At 46.6% G+C, this 23,462-nt stretch overlaps 1 protein-coding gene across 18 annotated transcripts in view; it reads left to right on the top strand.

Moving 5' to 3' along the window:
• Positions 1–23,462, top strand: part of afdna (afadin, adherens junction formation factor a) — a 125,934-nt gene that overhangs the window by 89,496 nt on the left and 12,976 nt on the right. For all 18 annotated transcript variants that reach the window (XM_045211292.1, XM_045211276.1, XM_045211280.1 and 15 more), the window contains 12 exons: positions 101–246; positions 1,499–1,593; positions 1,891–2,156; positions 2,426–2,569; positions 8,586–8,784; positions 9,098–9,201; positions 10,837–10,917; positions 20,697–20,762; positions 21,098–21,171; positions 22,043–22,161; positions 22,672–22,872; positions 23,164–23,255. In XM_045211292.1, the coding sequence (XP_045067227.1) occupies positions 101–246; positions 1,499–1,593; positions 1,891–2,156; positions 2,426–2,569; positions 8,586–8,784; positions 9,098–9,201; positions 10,837–10,917; positions 20,697–20,762; positions 21,098–21,171; positions 22,043–22,161; positions 22,672–22,872; positions 23,164–23,255 (1,587 nt within the window). The remainder of the gene's footprint in view (positions 1–100; positions 247–1,498; positions 1,594–1,890; positions 2,157–2,425; positions 2,570–8,585; positions 8,785–9,097; positions 9,202–10,836; positions 10,918–20,696; positions 20,763–21,097; positions 21,172–22,042; positions 22,162–22,671; positions 22,873–23,163; positions 23,256–23,462) is intronic.

The following is a 23,462-nucleotide window of genomic DNA, read 5'->3' as shown; positions in this document are numbered from 1 at the left end:
GTCCGTCCGTCCGTCCGTGTCTGTCCATACCTCCTCTCTGACCCCCTGCTCACTTTGTCTGTCTGTCTGTCTGTCCTGCCCTGTGATTGGTGTATTCCAGAAGCAGAAGAACATTGCGGGGGCCCTGGCCTTCTGGATGGCTAATGCCTCAGAGCTGCTCAACTTCATCAAGCAGGACAAGGACCTGTCGCGCATCACACTGGACGCCCAGGACGTGCTGGCACACCTCGTCCAGATGGCCTTCAAGTGAGTGCCCCGACTTCCTCCTTACGCTCTGGCCCCCTGTCTCTTTCCTAACCCCTGGTCCTCTCCTCTGTAGTTTGATGCTCCTCTGCATTCTTGGCCAGCCTCTTTTACTGCCCCTGCCCCTGTTTGTCCCCTTCTTTCCGCTCCCCGTGGCCCCATCATTCCCCCTTCTTGTTCCTGTCCCCCTTCTGATCAAGTCTCTGCCCCCACTTTCTCATCCATGACCTGGAGGCAAGGCTTTACCTTATCCTGCTCCCAGCTGTGTTTGTGTGCTAGTCAAACACTATCCTGTCAGTCCTGTGTACGTCCTGTCTGCATGTACGCCATCAGGGCTAACTCAAACCACATGTGAGTAATGGTATAATTCGACAATTATTATACTAATTATAGATCCAAATGTGAAGTCCCCTGCCATTGCTGGCATTGATTCTCCTGAGTGAGAAAACAAAATATAGATGTCTGCTGCCCATGGAAAAAAGGCCCTTTTTCACAATGTCCTAGCTAGTGCTTAGCAGTCCGTGCTAACTTCTGGCTGAGCTTCCCCGTGAGCTGTGTTTAACTAGCATTTCATCAATGTCACAATGTTATAGCGACTGTTGCAATAAAAGTAGCTGAGGGACAGGGAGTTAAGCAAGATAATTGTCTTGCTTCAGCTCGGCCCATGTAAGGATCTGGAGAAAGTAAATCTAGCCCTTGTCCGTACTGTATTTGTGGAGTCGTCGTGTGGATGCAGGAGCAGGAAGGGGAGCTGTGAATGTGTGGAATGTCTGGGGCCTGGCTTGTGTTGGCCAGGCTGGAGCAGGGCTGGATGGGCCTGGGGAGAGGGGAGAGGTCCCAGTAAAAACAGTGGTTTCAGACTGAGTCTCCACGGCTCTCGCAGTCCCCTGTTCCTTCTGTTCTGCTTGCTGCTCCCTGGAATGGCTAGCTGAAACAACTGGTGCTTTGTCTCCCCGGAGCAGAGCGCCGGCGAGGCCAGACCACTGTTTTATTGTGGGATTCCAGAGGAAGTCCCCTTAGGGCCGCAGAGCAGTGGAACTGTGTGTGTTTCTGCATTCTTCTGCATGCATGTCTGTCTTTGTGTTTGTGTGTTGCTCTCAGGACAAGTTTTGTTTTCAGGACAGGTGTTGCTCTCAGAGCAAGGGAACTTGTGTGGTTGGCTTTATGTAGGTGGACGTATATGCATTGTATGTGTCTTTGTTAATCAATATCTTTGTGGACCGTACAGAACCAATGTGTTGTGGTGTTGTCTCAGGTACCTGGTCCAGTGTCTGCAGTCTGACCTGAGTAACTACATGCCTGCCTTCCTGGACGACCCAGAGGAACAGAACCCTCAAAGGCCCAAAATAGGTGACTCACCTCTGTTCATACACGTTCTGACACTCTTACTGTATATATTAAACTCATCCAGTCCACAGTGGGGGGGGGGGATACTGTTACATTTGAATTTCCATTCACAGCTACACAGTATGTCACTCAGCTTGTTTAAAAAAAAAAGTGAGCCCTCTAGTGGGGACATACTGTAAATAAATAAACTGAAACCTTGGTGGACTGGAAATTCACTAAGTACTCCAGCAGTAGTGGAAATGTAAAAAGGCACTCCTCCTTCCCCTCTTCCTCATCCTCCATCTCTCTCTCCCCTCATAGAGGACGTTTTGCACACCCTGACGGGCGCCATGTCGCTGCTGCGTCGTTGCCGTGTCAACGCGGCGCTGACCATCCAGCTGTTCTCCCAGCTCTTTCACTTCATCAACATGTGGCTGTTCAACAAGCTGGTGATGGAGGCCGACTCTGGACTGTGTTCACACTACTGGGGCGCCATCCTCCGCCAGCAGCTCAGCCACATCGAGGCCTGGGCAGAGAAACAGGGCCTGGAGCTGGCCGCCGACTGCCACCTCAGCCGCATCGTCCAGGTAGGATCCACCTATCTTTGTCCAGGATGGCACACCTGTTAGCTACCTACTGTTTTCAATACAATAACTTATTTTAGGCAGGGCAGACTCTTCCACCTCAAAATGATGGTTTCTATTGAAAGCATGTGTCAACAGCTCTGGGTGAAGCTTTAGGAGCCGTTGTGCCTGAGGAAAGTTGTAGGGGAAGGAATTCAGTGTGGACCACAGGTCACTGTAAATCAAGTCCTCCTCTGTCATTAATAGTACTCTGTTCTGTTGTTCCTCCCCAGGCTACGACTCTCCTCACCATGGACAAGTACTCTATGCAGGATGTGCAGAACATCAACAACACCTGCTTCAAGCTCAACTCCCTACAGCTCAACGCCCTCATGACCAACTACCACTGTGCTCCCGATGAGCCTTACATCCCCCCAGTAAGACATGACTACAAACTCCTCTATTCACATACACACTGGTCTCTTCACATACACACTGTTCTCTTCACATACACACTGTTCTCTTCACATACACACTGAGACATTTACATACACACTGAGCTATTTACAGTGCCTTCGGAAAGTATTCAGACCCCTTGACTTTTTCCACATTTTGTTACGTTACAGCCTTGTTCTAAAATTGATTTTTTTTTAATATATCCTCAGCAATCTACACACAATATCCCGTAATGACAAAGTGAAAACAGGTTTTTAGATATTCTTATTTTTTTAATAAACATATTTACATAAGTTTTCAGACCCTTTGCTATGAGACTCGAAATTGAGCATAGGTGCATCCTGTTTCCATTGATCATCGTTGAGATGTTTCTACAACTTGATTGGAGTCCATTGGAGGTAAATTCAATTGATTGGACATGATTTAGAAAGGCACTCACCTGTCGATATAAGGTCCCACAATTGACAGTGCATGTCAGAGCAAAACCAAGCCGTGAGGTCGAAGGAATTGTCCGTAGAGCTCCGAGACAGGATTGTGTCGAGGAACAGATCTGGGGAAGGGTACCCAAACATTTCTGCAGCACTCAATGTCCCCAAGAACACAGTGGCCTCCATCATTCTTAAATGGAATAAGTTTGGAACCACCAAGAGTCTTCCTAGAGCTGGCCGCCCGGCCAAACTGAGCAATCGGGGGAGAAGGACCTTGGTCAGGGGGGTGACCAAGAACCTGATGGTCACTCTGACAGAGCTCTAGAGTTCCTCTGTGGAGATGGGAGAACCTTCCAGAAGGACAACCATCTCTGCAGCACTCCACCAATCAGGCCTTTATGGTAGAGTGGCCAGACAGAAGCCTCTCCTCAGTAAAACGCACATGACAGCCCGCTTGGAGTTTGCCAAAAGGCACCTAAATGACTCTGACCATGAGAAAAAGATTCTCTGGTCTGATGAACCTAAGATTGAACTCTTTGGCCTGAATGCCAAGCGTCACGTCTGGAGGAAACCTGGCACCATCCCTACAGTGAAGCATGGTGGTGGCAGCATCATGCTGTGGGGATGTTTTTCAGCAGCAGGGACTGGGAGACTAGTCAGGATCGAGGCAAAGATGAACGGAGCAAAGTACAGAGAGATCCTTGATGAAAACCTGCTCCAGAGCGCTCAGGACCTCGGACTGGGGCGAAGGTTCACCTTCCAACAGGACTAAGACCCTAAGCACACAGCCAAGACCACGCAGGAGTGGCTTCGGGACAAGTCTCTGAATGTCCTTGAGTGGCCCAGCCAGAGCTCGGACTTGAACCCGATCTAACATCCCTGGAGAGACCTGAAAATAGCTGTGCAGCAACGCTCCCCATCCAACCTGACAGAGCTTGAGAGGATCTGCAGAGAAGAATGGGAGAAACTCCCCAATTATAGGTGTGCCAAGCTTGTAGCGTCATATCCAAGAAGACTCGAGGCTGTAATCGCTGCCAAAGGTGCTTCAACAAAGTACTGAGTAAAGTACTTCAAAACTTATTCAATTAAACTTGTTCAATTTAAATTACTATATAAAAGTATTGCTACCAATAGAATGTTATTTATATGGGGGATACAATCTTCCCAGCTCTGCAGATTTTGCTCGAAGAGACAGAATCATTAGATCATTTGTTTTGGTACTGTCCATTTGTAGCTTGTTTTTGGACACAGGTCCAGGAATGGCTAAAGGATTGCAATATTTACCTGGAGCTAACCCTGCAGATAGCATTACTGGGTGATCTGAAAAGTCATAGTCAATCGATCAAAAATATTATAATACTTTTAGCAAAAATATTTATTTTCAATTTACACTCTGTAGAAACAATGAGAAAAGAAAGGTTCAGAATTTTTATGGAACATCACAGTACAGTTGAAAAATATATGGCAAATAGAAATCCAATATGGATGGTGTTAAGAGATATATGGGTGGTGTTGAATGGAGGTCAAGGATGGGACTAATAACAACTAATAACAACAAGATAACTAATAATGTAAGCATACTGTGTCCATAATAACTATATAGGTTATAGGTTGAGAGCTTTTGTGAAAGAGCACAGTTAGAAAGATATGGCATATAGAAGCAAACCGGATGGACATCATGAAAATGATTGGAAAGGTTGAGGGTAGAGGAAGTTCAGGAGTAAAAACAAACAAAGTATAATTATTGTAAAATTGACTGTGTCCATAAAATGTATATAGTATGTATAAGCTGGAAGTAGAGGCCTAAGCATTGTTGTTCACTAGTTTACTCCAATTGGGGAAGGGGTGGTGGGGTTGGAAAGTAATAAAGGGATTTTTTTTTTTTTTTAAGGATATGTGTATGTATGTATATGTGTATGTACAGTTGAAGTCGGAAGTTTACATACACTTAGGTTGGAGTCATTAAAACTTGTTTTTCAACCACTCAACACATTTATTGTTAACAAACTATAGTTTTGGCAAATGGGTTAGGACATCTACTTTGTGCATGACACAAGTAATTTATCCAACAATTGTTTGCAGACAGATTATTTCACTTATAATTCACTGTATCACAATTCCAGTGGGTCAGAAGTTTACATACACTAAGTTGACTGTGCCTTTAAACAGCTTGGAAAATTCCAGAAAATGATGTCATGGCTTTAGAAGCGTCTGATAGGCTAATTGACATCATTTGAGTCAATTGGAGGTGTACCTGTGGATGTATTTCAAGGCCTACCTTCAAACTCAGTGCCTCTTTGCTTGACATCATGGGAAAATCAAAATAAATCAGCCAAGACCTCAGAAAAGAAATTGTAGACCTCCACAAGTCTGGTTCATCCTTGGGAGCAATTTCCAAACGCCTGAAGGTACCACGTTCATCTGTACAAACAATAGTACGCAAGTATAAACACCATGGGACCACGCAGCCGTCATACCGCTCAGGAAGGAGACGCGTTCTGTCTCCTAGAGATGAACGTACTTTGGTGCGAAAAGTGCAAATCAATCCCAGAACAACAGCAAAGGACCTTGTGAAGATGCTGGAGGAAACGTGTACAAAAATATCTATATCCACAGTAAAACAAGTCCTATATCGACATAACCTGAAAGGCCGCTCAGCAAGGAAGAAGCCACTGCTACAAAACCGCCATGAAAAGCCAGATTACGGTTTGCAACTGCACATGTGGACAAAGATCTTACTTTTTGAAGAAATGTCCTCTGGCCTGAAGAAACAAAAATAGAACTGTTTGGCCATAATGACCATCGTTATGTTTGGAGGAAAAAGGGGGAGCTTGCAAGCCGAAGAACACCATCCCAACCGTGAAGCACGGGGGTGGCAGCATCATGCTGTGGGGGTGATTTGCTGCAGGAGGGACTGGTGCACTTCACAAAATAGATGGCATCATGAGGAAGGAAAATGATGTGGCTATATTGAAGCGACATCAGTCAGGAAGTTAAAGCTTGGTCGCAAATGGGTCTTCCAAATAGACAATGACCCCAAGTATACTTCCAAAGTTGTGGCAAAATGGCTTAAGGACAACAAAGTCAAGGTATTGGAGTGGCCATCACAAAGCCCTGACCTCAATCCTATAGAACACCAGCTCTGTCAGGAGGAATGGGCCAAAATTCACCCAACTTATTGTGGGAAGCTTGTGGAAGGCTACCCGAAACATTTGACCCAAGTTAAACAATTTAAAGGCAATGCTACCAAATACTAATTGAGTGTACACTGAGGGAAAAAAGTATTTGATCCCCTGCTGATTTTGTACGTTTGCCCACTGACAAAGACATGATCAGTCTATAATTTTAATGGTAGGTTTATTTGAACAGTGAGAGACAGAATAACAACAAAAAAATCCAGAAAAATGCATGTCAAAAATGTTATAAATTGATTTGCATTTTAATGAGGGAAATAAGTATTTGACCCCTCTGGAAAACATGACTTAGTACTTGGTGGCAAAACCCATGTTGGCAATCACAGAGGTCAGACGTTTCTTGTAGTTGGCCACCAGGTTTGCACACATCTCAGGAGGGATTTTGTCCCACTCCTCTTTGCAGATCTTCTCCAAGTCATTAAGGTTTCGAGGCTGACGTTTGGCAACTCGAACCTTCAGCTCCCTCCACAGATTTTTATGGGATTAAGGTCTGGAGACTGGCTAGGCCACTCCAGGACCTTAATGTGCTTCTTCTTGAGCCACTCCTTTGTTGCCTTGGCTGTGTGTTTTGGGTCATTGTCATGCTGGAATACCCATTCACGACCCATTTTCAATGCCCTGGCTGAGGGAAGGAGGTTCTCACCCAAGATTTGACGGTACATGGCGCCGTCCATCGTCTCTTTGATGCGGTGAAGTTGTCCTGTCCCCTTAGCAGAAAAACACCCCCAAATCATAATGTTTCCACCTCCATGTTTGACGGTGGGGATGGTGTTCTTGGGGTCATAGGCAGCATTCCTCCTCCTCCAAACACGGCGAGTTGAGTTGATGCCAATGAGCTCCATTTTTGTCTCATCTGACCACAACACTTTCACCCAGTTCTCCTCTGAATCATTCAGATGTTCATTGGCAAACTTCAGACGGGCCTGTATATGTGCTTTCTTGAGCAGGGGGACCTTGCGGGCGCTGCAAGATTTCAGTCCTTCACGGCGTAGTGTGTTACCAATTGTTTTCTTGGTGACTATGGTCCCAGCTGCCTTGAGATCATTGACAAGATCCTCCTGTGTAGTTCTGGGCTGATTCCTCACCGTTCTCATAATCATTGCAACTCCACGAGGTGAGATCTTGCATGGAGCCCCAGGCCGAGGGAGATTGACAGTTATTTTGTGTTTCTTCCATTTGCGAATGATCGCACCAACTGTTGTCACCTTCTCTCCAAGCTGCTTGGCGATGGTCTTGTAGCCCATTCCAGCCTTGTGTAGGTCTACAATCTTGTCCCTGACATCCTTGGAGAGCTCTTTGGTCTTGGCCATGGTGGAGAGTTTGGAATCTGATTGATTGATTTGCTTCTGTGGACAGGTGTCTTTTATAAAGGTAACAAGCTGAGATTAGGAGCACTCCCTTTAAGTGTGCTCCTAATCTCAGCTCGTTACCTGTATAAAAGACACCTGGGAGCCAGAAATCTTTCTGATTGAGAGGGGGTCAAATACTTATTTCCCTCATTAAAATGCAAATAAATTTAACATTTTTGACATGTGTTTTTCTTGATTTTGTTGTTGTTGTTCTGTCTCACTGTTCAAATAAACCTACCATTAAAATTATAGACTGATCATTTCTTTGTCAGTGGGCAAACGTACAAAATCAGCTGGGGATCAAATACTTTTTTCCCTCACTGTATGTAAACTTCTGACCCACTGGGAATGTGATGAAAGAAATAAAAGCTGAAATATATAATTCTCTCTGCTATTATTCTGACATTTCACATTCTTAAAATTAAGTGGTGATCCTAACTGACCTAAGACAGGGAATTTTTACTAGGATTAAATGTCAGGAATTGTGAAAAACTGAGTTTAAATGTATTTGGCTAAGGTGTATGTAAACTTCCGACTTCAACTGTATATGCAAATGTGATATTTCAGTTTTTGCTTTGTCATAATGGGGTAGTGTGTGTAGATTGATGGAAAAAAACAATTTATCAATTTTAGAATAAGGCTGTAACCTATCAAAATGTGGAAAAAGATCAAGGGGTCTGAACACTTTCTGAAGGCACTGAACCATTTACATACACACTGATCTGTTTACACGCTAGAGTTACAATGAATGACTCTGAAGTGGAGAAATAGGAGTTTGCTGTTTGTAGCATTGCTTAACACAAGTCTCCTCCCATAGTTGTAATGCGTTGGAGTTTGTCCTGTTATTTTTGGAGAAACATTAGCTAAGCTCACTACTTGACTGATCTTCCTAGCTCCCTTTTCCAGTCAAGGTTGCTGTTTCTACTTGGTGGAATATTGAAGAAACAGTCGAAGGACTATTACACATATCCCTCTCCTCTGATGCAACTAAACCCTCATTGGTTAATCTGGTGTTTCTCCCTATAGGAGCTCATAGACCACGTGGTTGCCGTGGCAGAGAACACGGCAGATGAGCTGGCCCGTAGCGACGGCCGAGAGGTCCAGCTGGAGGAGGACCCTGACCTGCAGCTGCCCTTCCTACTGCCCGAGGACGGCTACTCTTGCGACGTCGTGCGGAACATTCCCAACGGATTCCAGGAGTTCCTGGACCCCCTTTGTCAGAGAGGTACTTGTGTGGAGGAGAAAATAAAATACATTCTTGAGTTCTATTCCGGAATGTCACATCAGTTGTGTTCTGTCCAAACCTAAAGTTGTGAACCAGTCAGAGGCTGAGCTGGCCCGTGTTTGTTCTGTTGACGCGTAGGCAGTGGAATGTAGTAGCTATGTAAGAGGAGACTGGAGAGCAGTTTGCTCCTGTCCTTATCACAGTGTGTTAGAGAGAGATTCCAAGAGTTGTTCCTGCTGCCGTGTCACTGTAGTCTCAGATCTGTACTAAGTAGAAGAAGAAGATAACTGCGATTTCCTCGTGTCTTGTGCAGGATTCTGTCGGCTAACCCCTCACCCTCACTCCCCTGGGACCTGGACCATCCACTTTGAAGGAGTCAACTGCGACAGCCACTTCTCTGCAGACAACTCAGACCTGGTAGGTGTCCCTCCGGCCATTACAACTGTAGGACTATGCAGGACAAAGACCATTACATTGAGCTGCATGGTCATGCAGAATAGTGCTACTCATGACGCAGACTGTCCTTGTACGTTAGCCACCATAGTACTAACTAAGTAACTGAGAAGCGCAGAGGAATGAATAGGCTGCTACTTTTAGCTGTTTATAACACTTGAATATATTGCAATTACTAATCTTCTATGTTTGTGACTGAATGTTTTGGCATGGCTTGTTTCCAATGATCGTATGGAAAACGTTAATGTCCCATGCTACAGTCATGCAAATACCGTTCTGCCCTACTCTACTTAACACTAACAGACCTCCCCCAACACACACACACACACACACATTCCCTCCTGCTCAATTTCAATCAACACCAATTACACCACAGAGGCCAATAAGTGCCCAGAGAGCTCTTAAACAGCAGTAAATTATACCCTTCTCACCCTAATCACACCAAAAAAACGAAATTGCACTGCTTCCTGTATAAATGGCCTGTTTTTCCAGGGAGAGGGAGGGAGGGAGGGAGGGAGGGGAGGGAGGGGAGGAGAGCGTCCAAACCGTTTAAGCACCGCTGAGGTTTTGATTAATGGCCTCTTGGTCGTGTGCCAGGCGGTGCGACCCCGTCACCCCGCCTCATGTTACCACAGCCTTGCTCCAGAATCACTACTGTAGTGTTCCCCTGTTAGCAGCCGTTACAGGGTTAATCAGACACAGAGATAGACAGGGTATCCCTGAGGAGAAGAACAATTGAGTAGGTTTCCCTGATCACTAGTCCAGACAGGAGGTGTTACTGTAGCTAGCCTAGTGCAGTCAGACCTTTTAGGAGAGCGGATGTGATCCTAAAACTGTGGAAACTCCACTTTTTCTCTCGGGAGAATATGCTCTCATTGGCATGTGTTGTTTGAGTTAAAAGAGTTAGTCTCTTACTGCAGAATTTCTATTGTAGCCAGCTGAACCCTACATCACCATTGCCCTGCCCTCTAGTACGTGGTGAAATCACTCGAATGGCATTCAGAAAGACTTGTTCTACACCACATCACACGATGAGAAATGCCACCAGAGCCCTGTTACTTAATGTGGCTTTGTATGCACTCTCTGTCTGAACTATGTGGCTGTACAGCATAGCTCGGCAGATGAGCAAAGAGTTGTTTGTGTCTTTGGGGCTGTTGAGTCTCAATGTGTTCAGTGCCATAGGGAGGAGAGGCCGTTTGTGTGGAAAGCCTTCCCGCTCCCTCTTTCTCTGTCTCCCTCTCCCCACCCTGCTCCCAGGCAGCCCTCCTTTTAAATGAGCCCATTGAGATCCTCTGGAGCCAAGCGCATGTGGCTTTCATTCTTGACTCTTCTCCAGCCCCCGCCGTTTCTCACTGCGGTCACCCCAACCCAGCCCCTCTCTCTGTATGACGACCCTGCTCTGCTCTGCGTCTATCCCCCTGCTCCCTCCTCCAGCGCCTCATTCTGCCAGAGAAATGTCCCAGAGAGAGCTCCCAGCTCTGAAAGCCCTCTAGAAGCCTGATAGACCTGCTCGCCGGATCCCACCATTGACACCAACTGCACTCTAGCTACTCCAGTTGATTTTTCCTAAGCTAACGCTGCTGTCTCCTCTCGTTGCAGCAAATGCGGAAGGAACCGGAAGTTGTGACGGTCACCCTGAAGAAGCACAATGGCATGGGCCTCAGCATTGTGGCTGCCAAGGTAAGACATTTTTCAATTCTATCATTTTATTATTGATAAGGTTTTTGTCGATACCCACTAGTGCTCCTGGAAAAGGTTTGTGACTTCCTGGCTGGAAGGGAAATGCAATGTGAGTGATGAGAAATACAGAGATTCAATAAAGAAATAACCCAGAAACATTGACTGACATTTGTTGCGTCCATGCTTGAGCAGACTTGATGACTACTGCCTGGTGAACACATAGAAATTATCCTAAATAAGCCCTTCTCTCAACTGTTGTCAAGACCCTGCCTGAAGGCACCTCAAGGTTTTTGAATGTGTCCTCATTTTCAGTGCAACAACGTTGCCAGTGGAACATGCTGTTTCTAGCAGTGTCGGTGTGGATGGATGTAAGAACCTTAGGTTGTACTGGGTTCTCCTCTGGGTTTGTTTACTACATTACTCTGCTGTAACCCCGGATAATGATGGGATGCAAGGAGAGATGTGTGTGTGTGTGTGTGTGTGTGTGTGTGTGTGTGTGTATATATAAAAGCGACTGTCATGTTTCAGCTGCCACCGTCATAGCCCAGGTCTAACCCGGGTTGGTCTGTGTGAGTGTGTGTCTGGGGGCTTCCGCCGTATGTCCACCAGATGCGCATACGTTTTGCCGTATGTTGTTTTTGCTGGCTGTCTAGTCCGCAGTAGGTGTAGGTGGTGGGTAGAGGAGGGGGAGGGAAAAGGAGGAGGTGGTGGGTAGAGGAGGGGGAGGGAAAAGGAGGAGGTGGGTAGAGGAGGGGGAGGGAAAAGGAGGAGGTGGTGGATAGAGGGGGAGGGAAAAGGAGGAGGTGGTGGGTAGAGGAGGTGGTGGGTAGAGGAGGGGGAGGGAAAAGGAGGAGGTGGGTAGAGGAGGGGGAGGGACAAGGAGGAGGTGGTGGATAGAGGGGGAGGGAAAAGGAGGAGGTGGTGGATAGAGGGAAAAGGAGGAGGTGGGTAGAGGAGGAGGTGGTGGATAGAGGGGGAGGGAAAAGGAGGAGGTGGTGGGTAGAGGAGGGGGAGGCAAAAGGAGGAGGTGGGTAGAGGAGGGGGAGGGAAGAGGAGGAGGTGGTGGATAGAGGAGGGGGAGGGAAAATGAGGAGGTGGTGGATAGAGGAGGGAGGTGAATAGAGGGGCCTCCCTTTACTGTTTATTTTCAAAGCACAATTTTGGGGTTTGAGGAGGTGAGGGCCACACCCTCTGTTTTTACTGCTGTTTTCAACCTGAGGTGGTGTGTGTGTGTGTGTGAGGGAGAAAGACCGAGAGAGGAGGGGAGAGAGAGCAGAGGGAGGGAGGGAAAAATGGGAGGGGAGGACAGGAGACAGAAGGAAGGCACGAGTCAGAGAGGCAGACTGGAGAAGCGAAGGAATGAGAGAGAGAGCGAGATGAGTAATTTGCCCAGTGCAGAACACAGCTGGTTAGTGCTCTGAAGGTTTACCCAAACTGTTGCAGAGTAGTGAGTGGCTAGCGCTGGCGGACTGTTTGCTTACCAGTCTGTAAATGGTATTTCCAACTCTGGCTGGGTGCTGATATTTGTCATATGGGGTCCTACAGTAGCAGTTAGTGTTGACCTCTCTCTTCTCTCACTGTGCCACACCTAGTATCTCCTCCTTCGTTAGCTGTTTTGTTTTGGTCTCTGGATGTGTGGTTATTTCACCAGTACATCTGGGCTGTGATCTGCCCCTCGTTGTGGACTTTTAATTGAGCCTGAGCATCAGCCAGTTCTAGCCGAGTGGGAACTATCTACCTACACCATGTGGTTCTCTGTGGTCGGGAGGAAGGACCAGTCGGAGTCGGTAAGGCGCTCTCTCTCTCTCTGTTCATTTCTGTTCCACACAGTTAGTCACACCTGGATCTATGTGAGTTGGGCGGAGAGGTGTGTGTGTGTGTAGAGGGTTTGGCAGGACAGCAGCAGCAGAAGAGGAGGGGGTTGAGGATGGGAAGACACAGGAAATAGAACTCCAGGATGTGCTCCTGTTCCACTTGCTCAGTGTTCTCTGCTGCTGTAAGCTTCACACGGTCTTCCATATCTGACACCTTTTTAGTTTTCTTTCCTCAAGTTTTCTTTTCAGTTCAAGTTCTGTCTTTCGCAGTGTTGCTCATTCAAAATGTATGAATGCTTGTTTGCAAGAAACTGAGACTAAATAAAGCTCCAGCTCACACCAGTTGAGCATATTGCTGTGACCCTGCTATATAAGGAACCCAGGACGGTTCCCCACTGAGCTATGACCCAGTCTGGGCTGTCCAGCTGCTCTACTGCTGCTATCTCAAGGCCACAGAGTTAATGATTGTCAAGGCAAGGCAATTCAATGCACACACACAGGCCAGAACTTCAACTCTGGGACAAGCTTGATTTGCTTAACTTTTGGCCCCTAGTCTAGTTGATTCTGTTCTGACAGGCCAGCCCTAGTTTTGTGGTTACTTACATTTTACATCTTAGTCATTTAGCAGACACTCTTATCAAGAGTGACTTACAGTTAGTGAGTGCATACATTTTCATACTTTTTTCATACTGGCCCCCCGTGGGAAACGAACCCACAACCCTGGCGTTGCAAGCGCCATGCTCTACCAACTGTGCTACACGGGGCCAGACTACTTCAGGCTGTTATGCTGCAGATGTTCACCTAAAGTGCTTGGTGGGGACTGACTGTGTGTTGGGTTCCAAAGGAGGAAGAACAGGGGGATATCCTGACCCTCTCTCTCCACTCCACCTCACAGGGGAGTCCTGCTGCTCATTGTCCAGCATTTCCCCCCACTGACGACAACCCAAGGCCTGGGGAAGCTATTCTTTTTCATCTTTCCCCAATCTGGAGGTAGACAGACTTGCCCTCGAACTAAACTGACATGTTCTCATTCCTTTCAGCGCTTTTGAACGATTATGTAAGTTGGTTTGTTTGTCTGTTTGCTAGTCTGTTTGTTTTGTAGATGTTGATACAATAGTGATGGAACAGTAGTGTAGAAGCAGCTATACAATGGCTAACTGGTTGAGGACAAAGCCTGTGGTCTCCCTCCTATAGAGAGCTGTAGCAGCAGTAACAATGGGAGGATGTGTTCTGGGCTCGCTGGGCTGTGTTTCCTGCTGCTGGCTAGCTCGCTCGCTGGCTGGCTGTGTGAGAGACGGGACTCTGAGCATTAGCTTACAACAGCGTGTGTGTGTGTGCTTCTCGGAATGTGGTAGCACTGGTCACTCACTGCCTGCCAGTCCTGCCCTGGGGCACAGTAAGAGATACAACACACAGGCCTACAGTAGGCTATATTTCCTGGGTGGGTCCTACAGTATGTATTCAACTGAACGACAGTGGTTACTAGGAACAACATGGCAAAACCCAGCTGTGGGTTCCCAGCTAACAAACACTCCCCTTTTTCCTCTGTGACAAATGAATGTTTAGTTCTATGCCCAGTGAGTTCACTGTTCCAATTGCCCTGCCTAGGACCCTTCTCTCACTCACAAGTTGTTTTGGGTGAAGTTGTATACGGTGACGTACACATTATCACGGGCAATTTAATACTTGGCCTTGGTGCCTCCCTAACCAAAGATCTAATCATCTGACAGCTATGAGAGCCATGCTCGTGTTGAGACAGTTTGCCAGTTTGAATCCTGGCGCATAGTAGAATTTGACAGCACTGTCATTTGCCCAAATAGAATTGTCTCATACTGTCAGTTAGGATTGGGGAGGATGCTCACATCTGTGACATTCCATGTTTAACTGGACATGCCTGGATTAGGAGCAGGTACTGACAGAGGGAGTGAGTGTCTATTTAAGGCAACAGATGTATGACCACCACATAGTGTTAGAGGAATGTAAGGAAAAGCTACTAGAGTTTAAAACATGCTGTACTCATGGTATTCTCCTCTATATGGGGTTAGCAGTGTATCCAGAGCACCACACATCTAGTCTCACATCTTGTCCCTCTTCAATCTGTGGCGCATTGGGTCCAATGGTTTGTGTGTGCACGTGCGTCTGTCCATGTTGGACGTGGTTCTAATCAGACTCTGACATGTATGTAGCACATCTGGCTTGAGTTAGCCCCTGAAAGGTCCCTCGTTCCCGCCGCTCTGTGAACTACTGTTTTTATGACTTCATTAGAGCAGTGCTGTGTGTGTCCTTCTCTACAGCCTTGCAGCTTTTAGACAGACTGTCTGACAGACAGAGAGGCGCAGGTTATTAAACAACAAATGAAAGACTAGAATAGCAGATGATAAGGAATGAGCGAGAGATGGATTGTACACGCTGGGTTGTACTCTCCAGGGAAATATCCGAATACCCCCTTCTAAACCAGAGCCCCATCTGCCTGTTAAGACTGAAGACCCTGTTTAATAGAAAACCACATGAAAAGCCTCCTTTAACCACCACCACCACACACCCCAGACAGAGGGTCGAAGACACACAGCTCTGTGTGGTCTCCACTAAACCCCCCCACACACACACACACACACACACACACACACACACACACACACACACACCCTCACAGAGTGAAACATACTGAAATTATTTAGACCACAGCCACATGTCAGATTAGTGTGGTGCCTAAGTGTGTCTGTGTCGTGTTAATATGGAGTCACACACGGTCTCTGTCACAGAGGTGGCCCAGTGTGTCTGACACACTTGATATCAGATTCAAGGACACTTTCTCTTTGCTTAATTCAGTGCCATCACAGACAGAATGTTCCATCTCGAGACAGAGAGCTAAGAACAGAGATGAGATAAAACATAAGTCTCCATCTTGTGAGATTATATTGTGCTGCTATTTCCTTGCTCCTTCTGTCTCCAGTCAGATTGTGTAGCATAGCCTGGAATAATGAATGAGTGTATTGATGGAGCTGTTCACATCTCAGTATGGAGCTCAGCTTAAAAACCAAAGAGCTGTGGACAAATTGACTTGAGACAGAGATTTGTGTGTGTGTTTATAGTAAACTCTCTCAGGACTCCAGTCCACCACACTCGACTTGGTGTGATTAACTATTCTTTCCTGTGCTAAACCCAAAGGCAGGAAACTGCAGATCATAGTATGGTTTTATGTCATTTAGGAGTCTGGTTTGAGATATGCACACAGTATGAATGCAGCCTCAGTGTGAAAGGACAGACAGTAGTTTTGTGACAGGGTCTGATGCCTTGGCTCCAATTTCCTATAAAGAGCTGGTTTACAGGGCACTTCCCTGGACAGGAAGACTCAGGGCAGGGCGGGAGAACTGTTTGTTTGTGTCAAAGTACATTTGACTGAAGAAAACAATTTTTACCATTTGGACTGCTTTAGTGGGCTCCCTTCCTGAATCTAAATTTCTCCTCAGTGGTCAGCTAGTTTGTGAAAAACTCAATAACAGTTCTCAAGTAAAGTAGTAAAACTTAATTTAGAACTATGAGGTTACAGTGAGGTGTGTGTGTGTGAGAGTAGATGTGATATGTGTCTGGGCAGTGCTAGGTGTGTGTGTCTGGGCAGTGCTAGTTGTGTGTGTCTGGGCAGTGCTAGGTGTGTGTGTCTGGGCAGTGCTAGGTGTGTGTGTCTGGGCAGTGCTAGGTGTGTGTGTCTGGGCAGTGCTAGGTGTGTGTGTCTGGGCAGTGCTAGGTGTGTGTGTCTGGGCAGTGCTAGGTGTGTGTGTCTGGGCAGTGCTAGGTGAAGTCTCCTCTGTCCTTACTGGACCCTACCACCACAGTGTGAACGTGCTCAGCCGCGGATCATAACACCTGGTGAACTGATCACATACTACAAAGGAGGGGGTCATTTCCCCTGCTCACCCTGTGTTGTTGACCAGTTACATAAGAGTGATGCGGTCAGTTGTTAGTGGTGCAAGTCCACACATATAAAGGCGTCAGTGTCTGTCCGCAAAACAGCTCTTGTAGTAAGTAAAATCGTGGAGTAAAAAGTTTAAAACAACCGTAACATTGAAATAGACAGAAAGGCACTTTATCCAAAAAGTGTTTGAAAACTTTGGAATACTGCAGCTTGCTGTTATTCGATAGAAATAAAATGCATGATAGTTTTTCTATCAGATGTTTTTGGGCCTTGATCTTCCCTCTGAACATGCTGTCGACAGTGTTGTTCTGGAGCCACATTTTCTGAGGCGATGAGACTTGACTAGACATGTTAGAGCTGTATAAGACTCTGTAATTGTCTCCTTTGAGGCTTTGCCACACTTACTCCACACACACCTCCTCTTGGCATCGGGCAAGGCGTGCATCATGACTGCGACTCAACACATGTAACGCCATCCGACAATGTGATCATTAAAAACAGCATTGTAGCTAGCTACACGTGTTCATTCTGTGAACTCTGCCATTAGTGTCAACTTCCTCTCCTTTACTAGAATAAATCAAGTTAGGTCTTTATGTGTTTTAGGTCCGGAAGAAGGCGTTTTAGTGAGAGAGGTGGGATACATGGATGAATAGGGATGGGGGATTAACCCACCTTTAGGCAGGGATGAATACTACCCAGTATTCTGCTACACTAGCCAGCCGTCGTACTGAAAAACGGTAGCAATTAGAGCTCTCGTTAAAGCACTGCAGAATTTTATTAATGGACTTTATAGACCTTCTGTGTTTCATGCTGCCCTAACTCTGAGCCTATGAACTTGGTGTGTGTGTGTTGGGCTGACAGGCCGAGGCAGGGTACAGGAAGCCTCCTGCTGTGCCTGTCTGTGTCTACTGCCTCACATGGAAACCGCCTCCCTCTGTCTGTGGGTTAGAGCTCCTATTTCCCTCCCATCACATCACTCGTTGATGTAAAGGCCTTCATCTAGAACATTACTCTGCTAGTCTACATGTTTCTGTGGTAACTGAAGCTCTGACATGTTTTGGAGAGATCAGGTAGCACCTAGTTATGGCTTTAGATTGGACACCTGAAAGAGCATAAGTACCATTTTGGTTTTTGGTGACCTAATGACGTTGTAGTGTCTGTCACAACAACCCAAGTGGCATTGCATCTCTCACACACACACACACACACACACACACACACACACACACATTCTCAGGTTTGTTTCTTCCCCGTGGCAGTATAGATGAACCCCCTGGTTTTCTCACTAAGCCCAGTATCCTGTCCCCAGCCAAATGTGAGCTGTGATAAGATTTCCCTCTTGTAGGACAATAAACATGAATCTGTATCAGCCTGGCAGAGGGCCAGTGGTCCTCATGCGTGTAAGGGGACACCTTTTCTTCCTGTTCCCTCCTCTGTGATGGGGACCATTGTGTCCCCCAGGGAGGACGGGTGGCCCTCTGGAATGTCCCCCTCTGGGCTTAGGTGACGCCCCTCTAAGAGGAGTCTGTCACACAGCTCCAAGTGACAGCACTGGTCATAAGACAAACGCCAGATTAGCGACTACCACAACAGTGCCAGACTGAATATATTGATGTCTTCAGTGTATCTGCTGCTGCTGGTTTAGTTGACTCTTCCCTCTATTCAAGGGGTTTAGGTCTGGTGGTTTTCATCTTCTTGCCTCATTCTTGTTTATCTGATGCTCTGTGGTGGTAGTTGTGCTAGATTAGAACAATTGTATGATGCAATAGATATAAAGTGAAATTGGACATCATGGTGGAGAGGAGGTGCTGAGGGTCTATTGTGGAGTAAATAGCTAGGCTTTCTCAGGTGGATTCTGTGGCTGAACCCTACTCTGGGCTCCCATACCCACATATTCTCTCTCTCTTATCTCTCTCTCTCTCTCTCGTCTTCAGATCCTCTCTCTTCACATTGTTTGCGTTGGCATAAAGCATCACATATAAGGAGTGTGGGAGTCGACTCCTTGTCGGTTTATATTTCAGTGGTTGTTTTGGCAGGTCTTCACAACGCCCATCAAACGCTTTGAGGAATAAACAGATGTTCAGAAAGTCAGCAGGCGACCGTCCAAACCTCTCCCGTAGCTTTAGTGTCGAGCACCAGACTCTCTCAGCCGACCACCACACACTAGCCTTAAAACAACAGTGTGTCGCATCCACGGCAGCCCTCGCGTGAGACGGGCAATGGGCCCACACATGGGTGGCTTTTACTGGTAAAGCCATCCAATCCCGGTTCTCGTGTTTGACATGTATATTATTAGCACCTCCAGCTGGAGTTCGTCTCTACCCACAAACCCCCTGCTGATCTCTCTGTTAGGGGTCACCAGAGCCCCACACACATCCTTTTATGTCGCTTCCAAAGACTCGTGGCCCAGCGTAAAGAGGTATTAGTGCTCAGACTGGAATGTTGATACTGTAAATACAGGTTCTTATTGTGAGTCACTACACTTGAATAGGAGAGGTGTTGAACTGGTGCTGTGGAGGAGAAGGACCACCAGGCAGGCTATGCTGTGTGGTGGTGTCTATCTGCTGCACCTTACAGAGGAATGTGTTGTTGACAATGGAGGAGGAGGGCTGTGCTGTGATCTCCCTCTCGTCTGGCTGCTGTCTCTCTGGCCTATCACATTCCTCCGTTCCAAGATGCTCTGGTTTGGCTAGAGGAAAACACCTGTTCTGTTTTCTCTCTCCGTTTGCGTCTCAACACACGTTCTCACAATAACATGTTTTTGAAGGTTTGGTACTGTACTGGTGGCTCATCAGAAGAGTCAGGACTGCCTACATATAGATGCAGGTGCCAGTGTAGAGCAGTTTCATTGCTTTAACTGAAGCTGTACTAGTTCCCTTGAATTCATGAAGGAGTTCATGTTTAACTTCAGAGACTAACAGTTTGTTCTCAGTAACACTCATAGTGACTGGAGGCCAAGTTCTCTCAGTCAAGCTCATTTGATCCTGTTATATGGGTTACTTCAGGCAACCATGATGTGGAGTTGTCATTCTTGAATGGGCTAAGGAACAATTGTTCAGTGGAATTCTGGAGTTACAAAGTAGGAGTAAAGCCTGTATCTACTATCTAGCCTATCATGTTTGTACAGGTGAAAGCTCTTTTTAGAATCGTCTGGTATTATTGGGCCAAAGTTCCATGTGAACTGTTCTCTCGTGTTATTTTGAGATTAAATTATATTAAACCGAACAAGACAAGTACTGTCCCAGGCAGCTCAATGTGATCTCTACCTGATCTTCCCCAAATATTACAGCTGGCTCTGGCCAGGCCATATTGGGCAGGACCCTCTGCTACCTTTGGAGAGCTCAGCCACAGGAAAATGCTTTTTCATCAAAAGGACATTTTTAGTCCACTCTTTAAAAAACACTGACGCTCAGGGGTTCTTCCACACTACTCTAGGATTGTATTTGAATTGTTTGTGAAATGATTTAAGCGGTATTAACTGGTATGGTGATTTGAGGCCTTGGAGTTTTAGTTAGGGCAGAGGGATAGGGGGAGCCACTCATTATAGGGTTTTCTGGCTTTCAAATGTGATGCTTAAAGGGAACCTAAACTGGTTGATGTGGCTAGTCAAAACAGCAGATGGCACGTATCATGTCAATCCTCCTTTGGCCTCGTCTCATGTAGCATCATTATTAACACCATATTTGTTTTGTTGATACTTCTGTCAACAGTGCCAATTTCATCTAAATTGTCCTGCTCAGGGTCTTTAGACTCCAGATGAATAGTTTAATTTAGCTGGCAGTTCACTGCAGACAGAGGCCTCCAGACAGTGCTACAGTAGCTGTGTGAGTTTATTGATGAAGTGTGCTATATTAACACTAAATGGTCTATGTGTTACTGTTAACAATGTTTCTCCAGTCCAGTAGGCCAGGTGTTCAGCAGCCGCTCCACAGTCGAATGTGTCACAATAGAACTCTGGGGCCAAGTGTTCCAGCCAGACCTTTATATGTCCAAGTGTTCTGTCTGTGTCTCCTTGGCCTGTAGAGTGAATGTTCCCCTCTGTCTTCCTCTAGGGTGCTGGGCAGGACAAGCTCGGGATCTACATCAAGTCCGTTGTGAAGGGAGGCGCGGCTGACATGGTGAGGGTTTTAGATCATGACGACTATATCCTGTATTCAGAATGACCTAATCTAGTATGTACATTGTAAAGTGTTTTGTCTGTAATGTCTTTTTCATTATATGTTGGACCCCAGTAAGACTAGCTGTCTCCATAGGCGTCGGCTAATGGGAATCCTAATAAATCTAATCAAATCAAAAATCTAGAGTGACTCACAACAATGACTTTCAATGTGTGCACTGCTGCTATTATACAACCTCTGTCTCTTCTTCCCTCACCCTCTTTCTCTGAATGTGTGCGTGTGCGTGTTCATGTGCTTGTGTACTTGTCCGTGTGTGTGTGTGTGTGTGTGTGTAGGACGGGCGTCTGGCTGCAGGGGACCAGCTGCTTAGTGTGGACGGCCGCAGCCTGGTGGGCCTCTCCCAGGAGAGGTAATGCCTCAGAAACTTCCCTGACCCGCCTCGCTCCGGGTCACTCCCCAACAAAACACTAATTGGCCTTTGTGTACAGACTGGGTTTAGGAGTGAAGCAAGACACGTAACGTCCTGCTGTTCTCCTTATGACGCACTGAAGAGAACCCAAGATGGAGAACATCAAGGCCAAGTTGATACAAAGAGCTGTTTCAATAGCAGCCAGTCACACCATGGAAGTAAATTGTCTCAATCACGTCGAACGAGCAGAGACTTATCTACAGTGCACTGACTTACAATGACCTGCACAATGCGTGTTATCCTTGGTTCACGCCTCTCACAGATTAATCCTTTATGCCCTTTCAAACACCCTCAACCTTTTTGTCCATGTTCCTTTGGTTTCCAAATGCCAAAACAGTTGAAACTCAGTGCAAAGTGAAAAACAGGGACAAGGAGTTGATTTAAACTTTAAAAATCTAATAGCCATGTTGAATTAAAAGCATATGGCTCATTACACTTTAATATCTGCTCTTAAACTGACAGAATCTGTTCCAAATCTTGGATTTGTTGGTTGCTTTGAGAAGTTATTGTGTGTGTGTGTGTGTTTGCCAGTGATAAACCACAAGGCCTTGAGCACCAAACAGACAGTCTGAAACTGTTGGGAAATGAATCTCTAAATGCTATTGCATATGGGGAATGTTTAAAGCCATTCCTGATCAAGTTATGTGAACTCCTCGTCTGCCAAAACGTCTGTACTTGGTACTGCCACGATGAAAAACAATAACTTTGGCATATTTGTTTGGTTCTGTTGCATTCAATCATCTCTCCAGTCCAATCTATTCTGATTGAATCCCGTGAATATATCTGATTGAGTCCCATGTTCTCTTCTCAGGGCTGCAGAGTTGATGACGAGGACAGGCTCTGTGGTAACACTGGAGGTGGCCAAACAGGGAGCTATCTACCACGGCCTGGCCACGCTCCTCAACCAGCCTTCTCCTATGATGCCCAGAGGTAAGGGTCTGCTCTGCTAGGGCAATGGGGGTGTCTGAAATATCACCGTATTCCCTATATAGTGTACTACTGTTAACCTAGGCCCATAGCGTGCCATTTCAGATGCAGACAATATCCCTTCTTGTCCCCAGTCATGGTCTAGAGTCAGAGGAAGGCAGAGTGTCACCACACAGCACACTAGTGTGACTAAGTAGATAATCAGGGTTTGTGACGGGCTCTGGCACTTTCTCAGTCTCTCCGAGTCACACACAATTAAACTTAGCTGTTGGCATTAGGGCTTCAGATTCCATTGAAATGTCAGAAGCCAATGTCTGCGTTGTTATGTTTTCAACATCCAGCCTAATAGACTTCTGTGGTATTAGAGAGACAGTTGTAGTTTATGGGGCGTTGGCTGGCTGGTAGTGTTTGTGCTGAGAACATGACTGCAGATAGTTAAGGATGTCCATTGTACATTAACTGTCTGCTGTGGTTGGCTCATTAATCCTTCATCTCTCTCTCCCTTCCTTTCAGCGTCGCAAGGAGGGCGTGACAAGAATGGTAAACTGAGACCAAAGAGCGAAGGCTTTGAACTGTACAACAACTCGGTCCAGAACGGCTCTCCAGAGAGCCCCCAGGATGACTGGCAGGCCTACCCAGAACCAAAGAAGATGAGCGGGGAGGAGAGGCTACTGAAGAACCGGGCCGACCACCGCTCCAGCCCCAACGTGGCCAGTGAGTATATTGAACCCATACAGCACCCCTGTGTGATACAGAGGGAGGTTTAAATGGCCATTTGTGACATACTGTACATGTCAGGAGGGGTAGGGCAGGGGTACCCAACCCTGTTCCTGGGGAGTTGTGGCAGTGTGTCTTGATTAGCAGTTTTTTTTAGTGCTGGGCTAGAACAAAAGCCTCCAAACCCCATAGCAAGAGATGGTGAACGGTGCTCACTGGGGTAGAGTGTGTGTGACCACTGAGTGTGCCTCTGCTCAGCTCTGACTCCATGGTGTTTTCCTCCTCCAGACCAGAGCCAGAGCCCAGGAGGGAAGGCCGTCTACCCAGGAGGACCTGGGACCAAGATCACCTCTGTCTCCACAGGCAACCTGTGTGTTGATGTGAGTAAACACCGCAACAGCAGCAGCCAGAGGAATGTCTCCGTAGCATGTCTCTCTGAGGAGAAGGTTTACTCTGTCTGAGTTATGAGACCACACCAAGACATTACCAGTCACACCACTGGACAGGTCAGAGTATGACAGGGCTGAACGCCATCATACAGAGGCCATACAGTATTGCAGTATTTCCTGTTTTTAATCCGTTCTTCT

Source organism: Coregonus clupeaformis, chromosome 36 (genome assembly GCF_020615455.1).
Source record: "Coregonus clupeaformis isolate EN_2021a chromosome 36, ASM2061545v1, whole genome shotgun sequence".
In the NCBI taxonomy this organism is placed as follows: Eukaryota; Metazoa; Chordata; class Actinopteri; order Salmoniformes; family Salmonidae; genus Coregonus; species Coregonus clupeaformis.
Note: the sequence above shows the minus strand (reverse complement) of the source record. Positions and strands in the feature narration are given on the sequence as shown.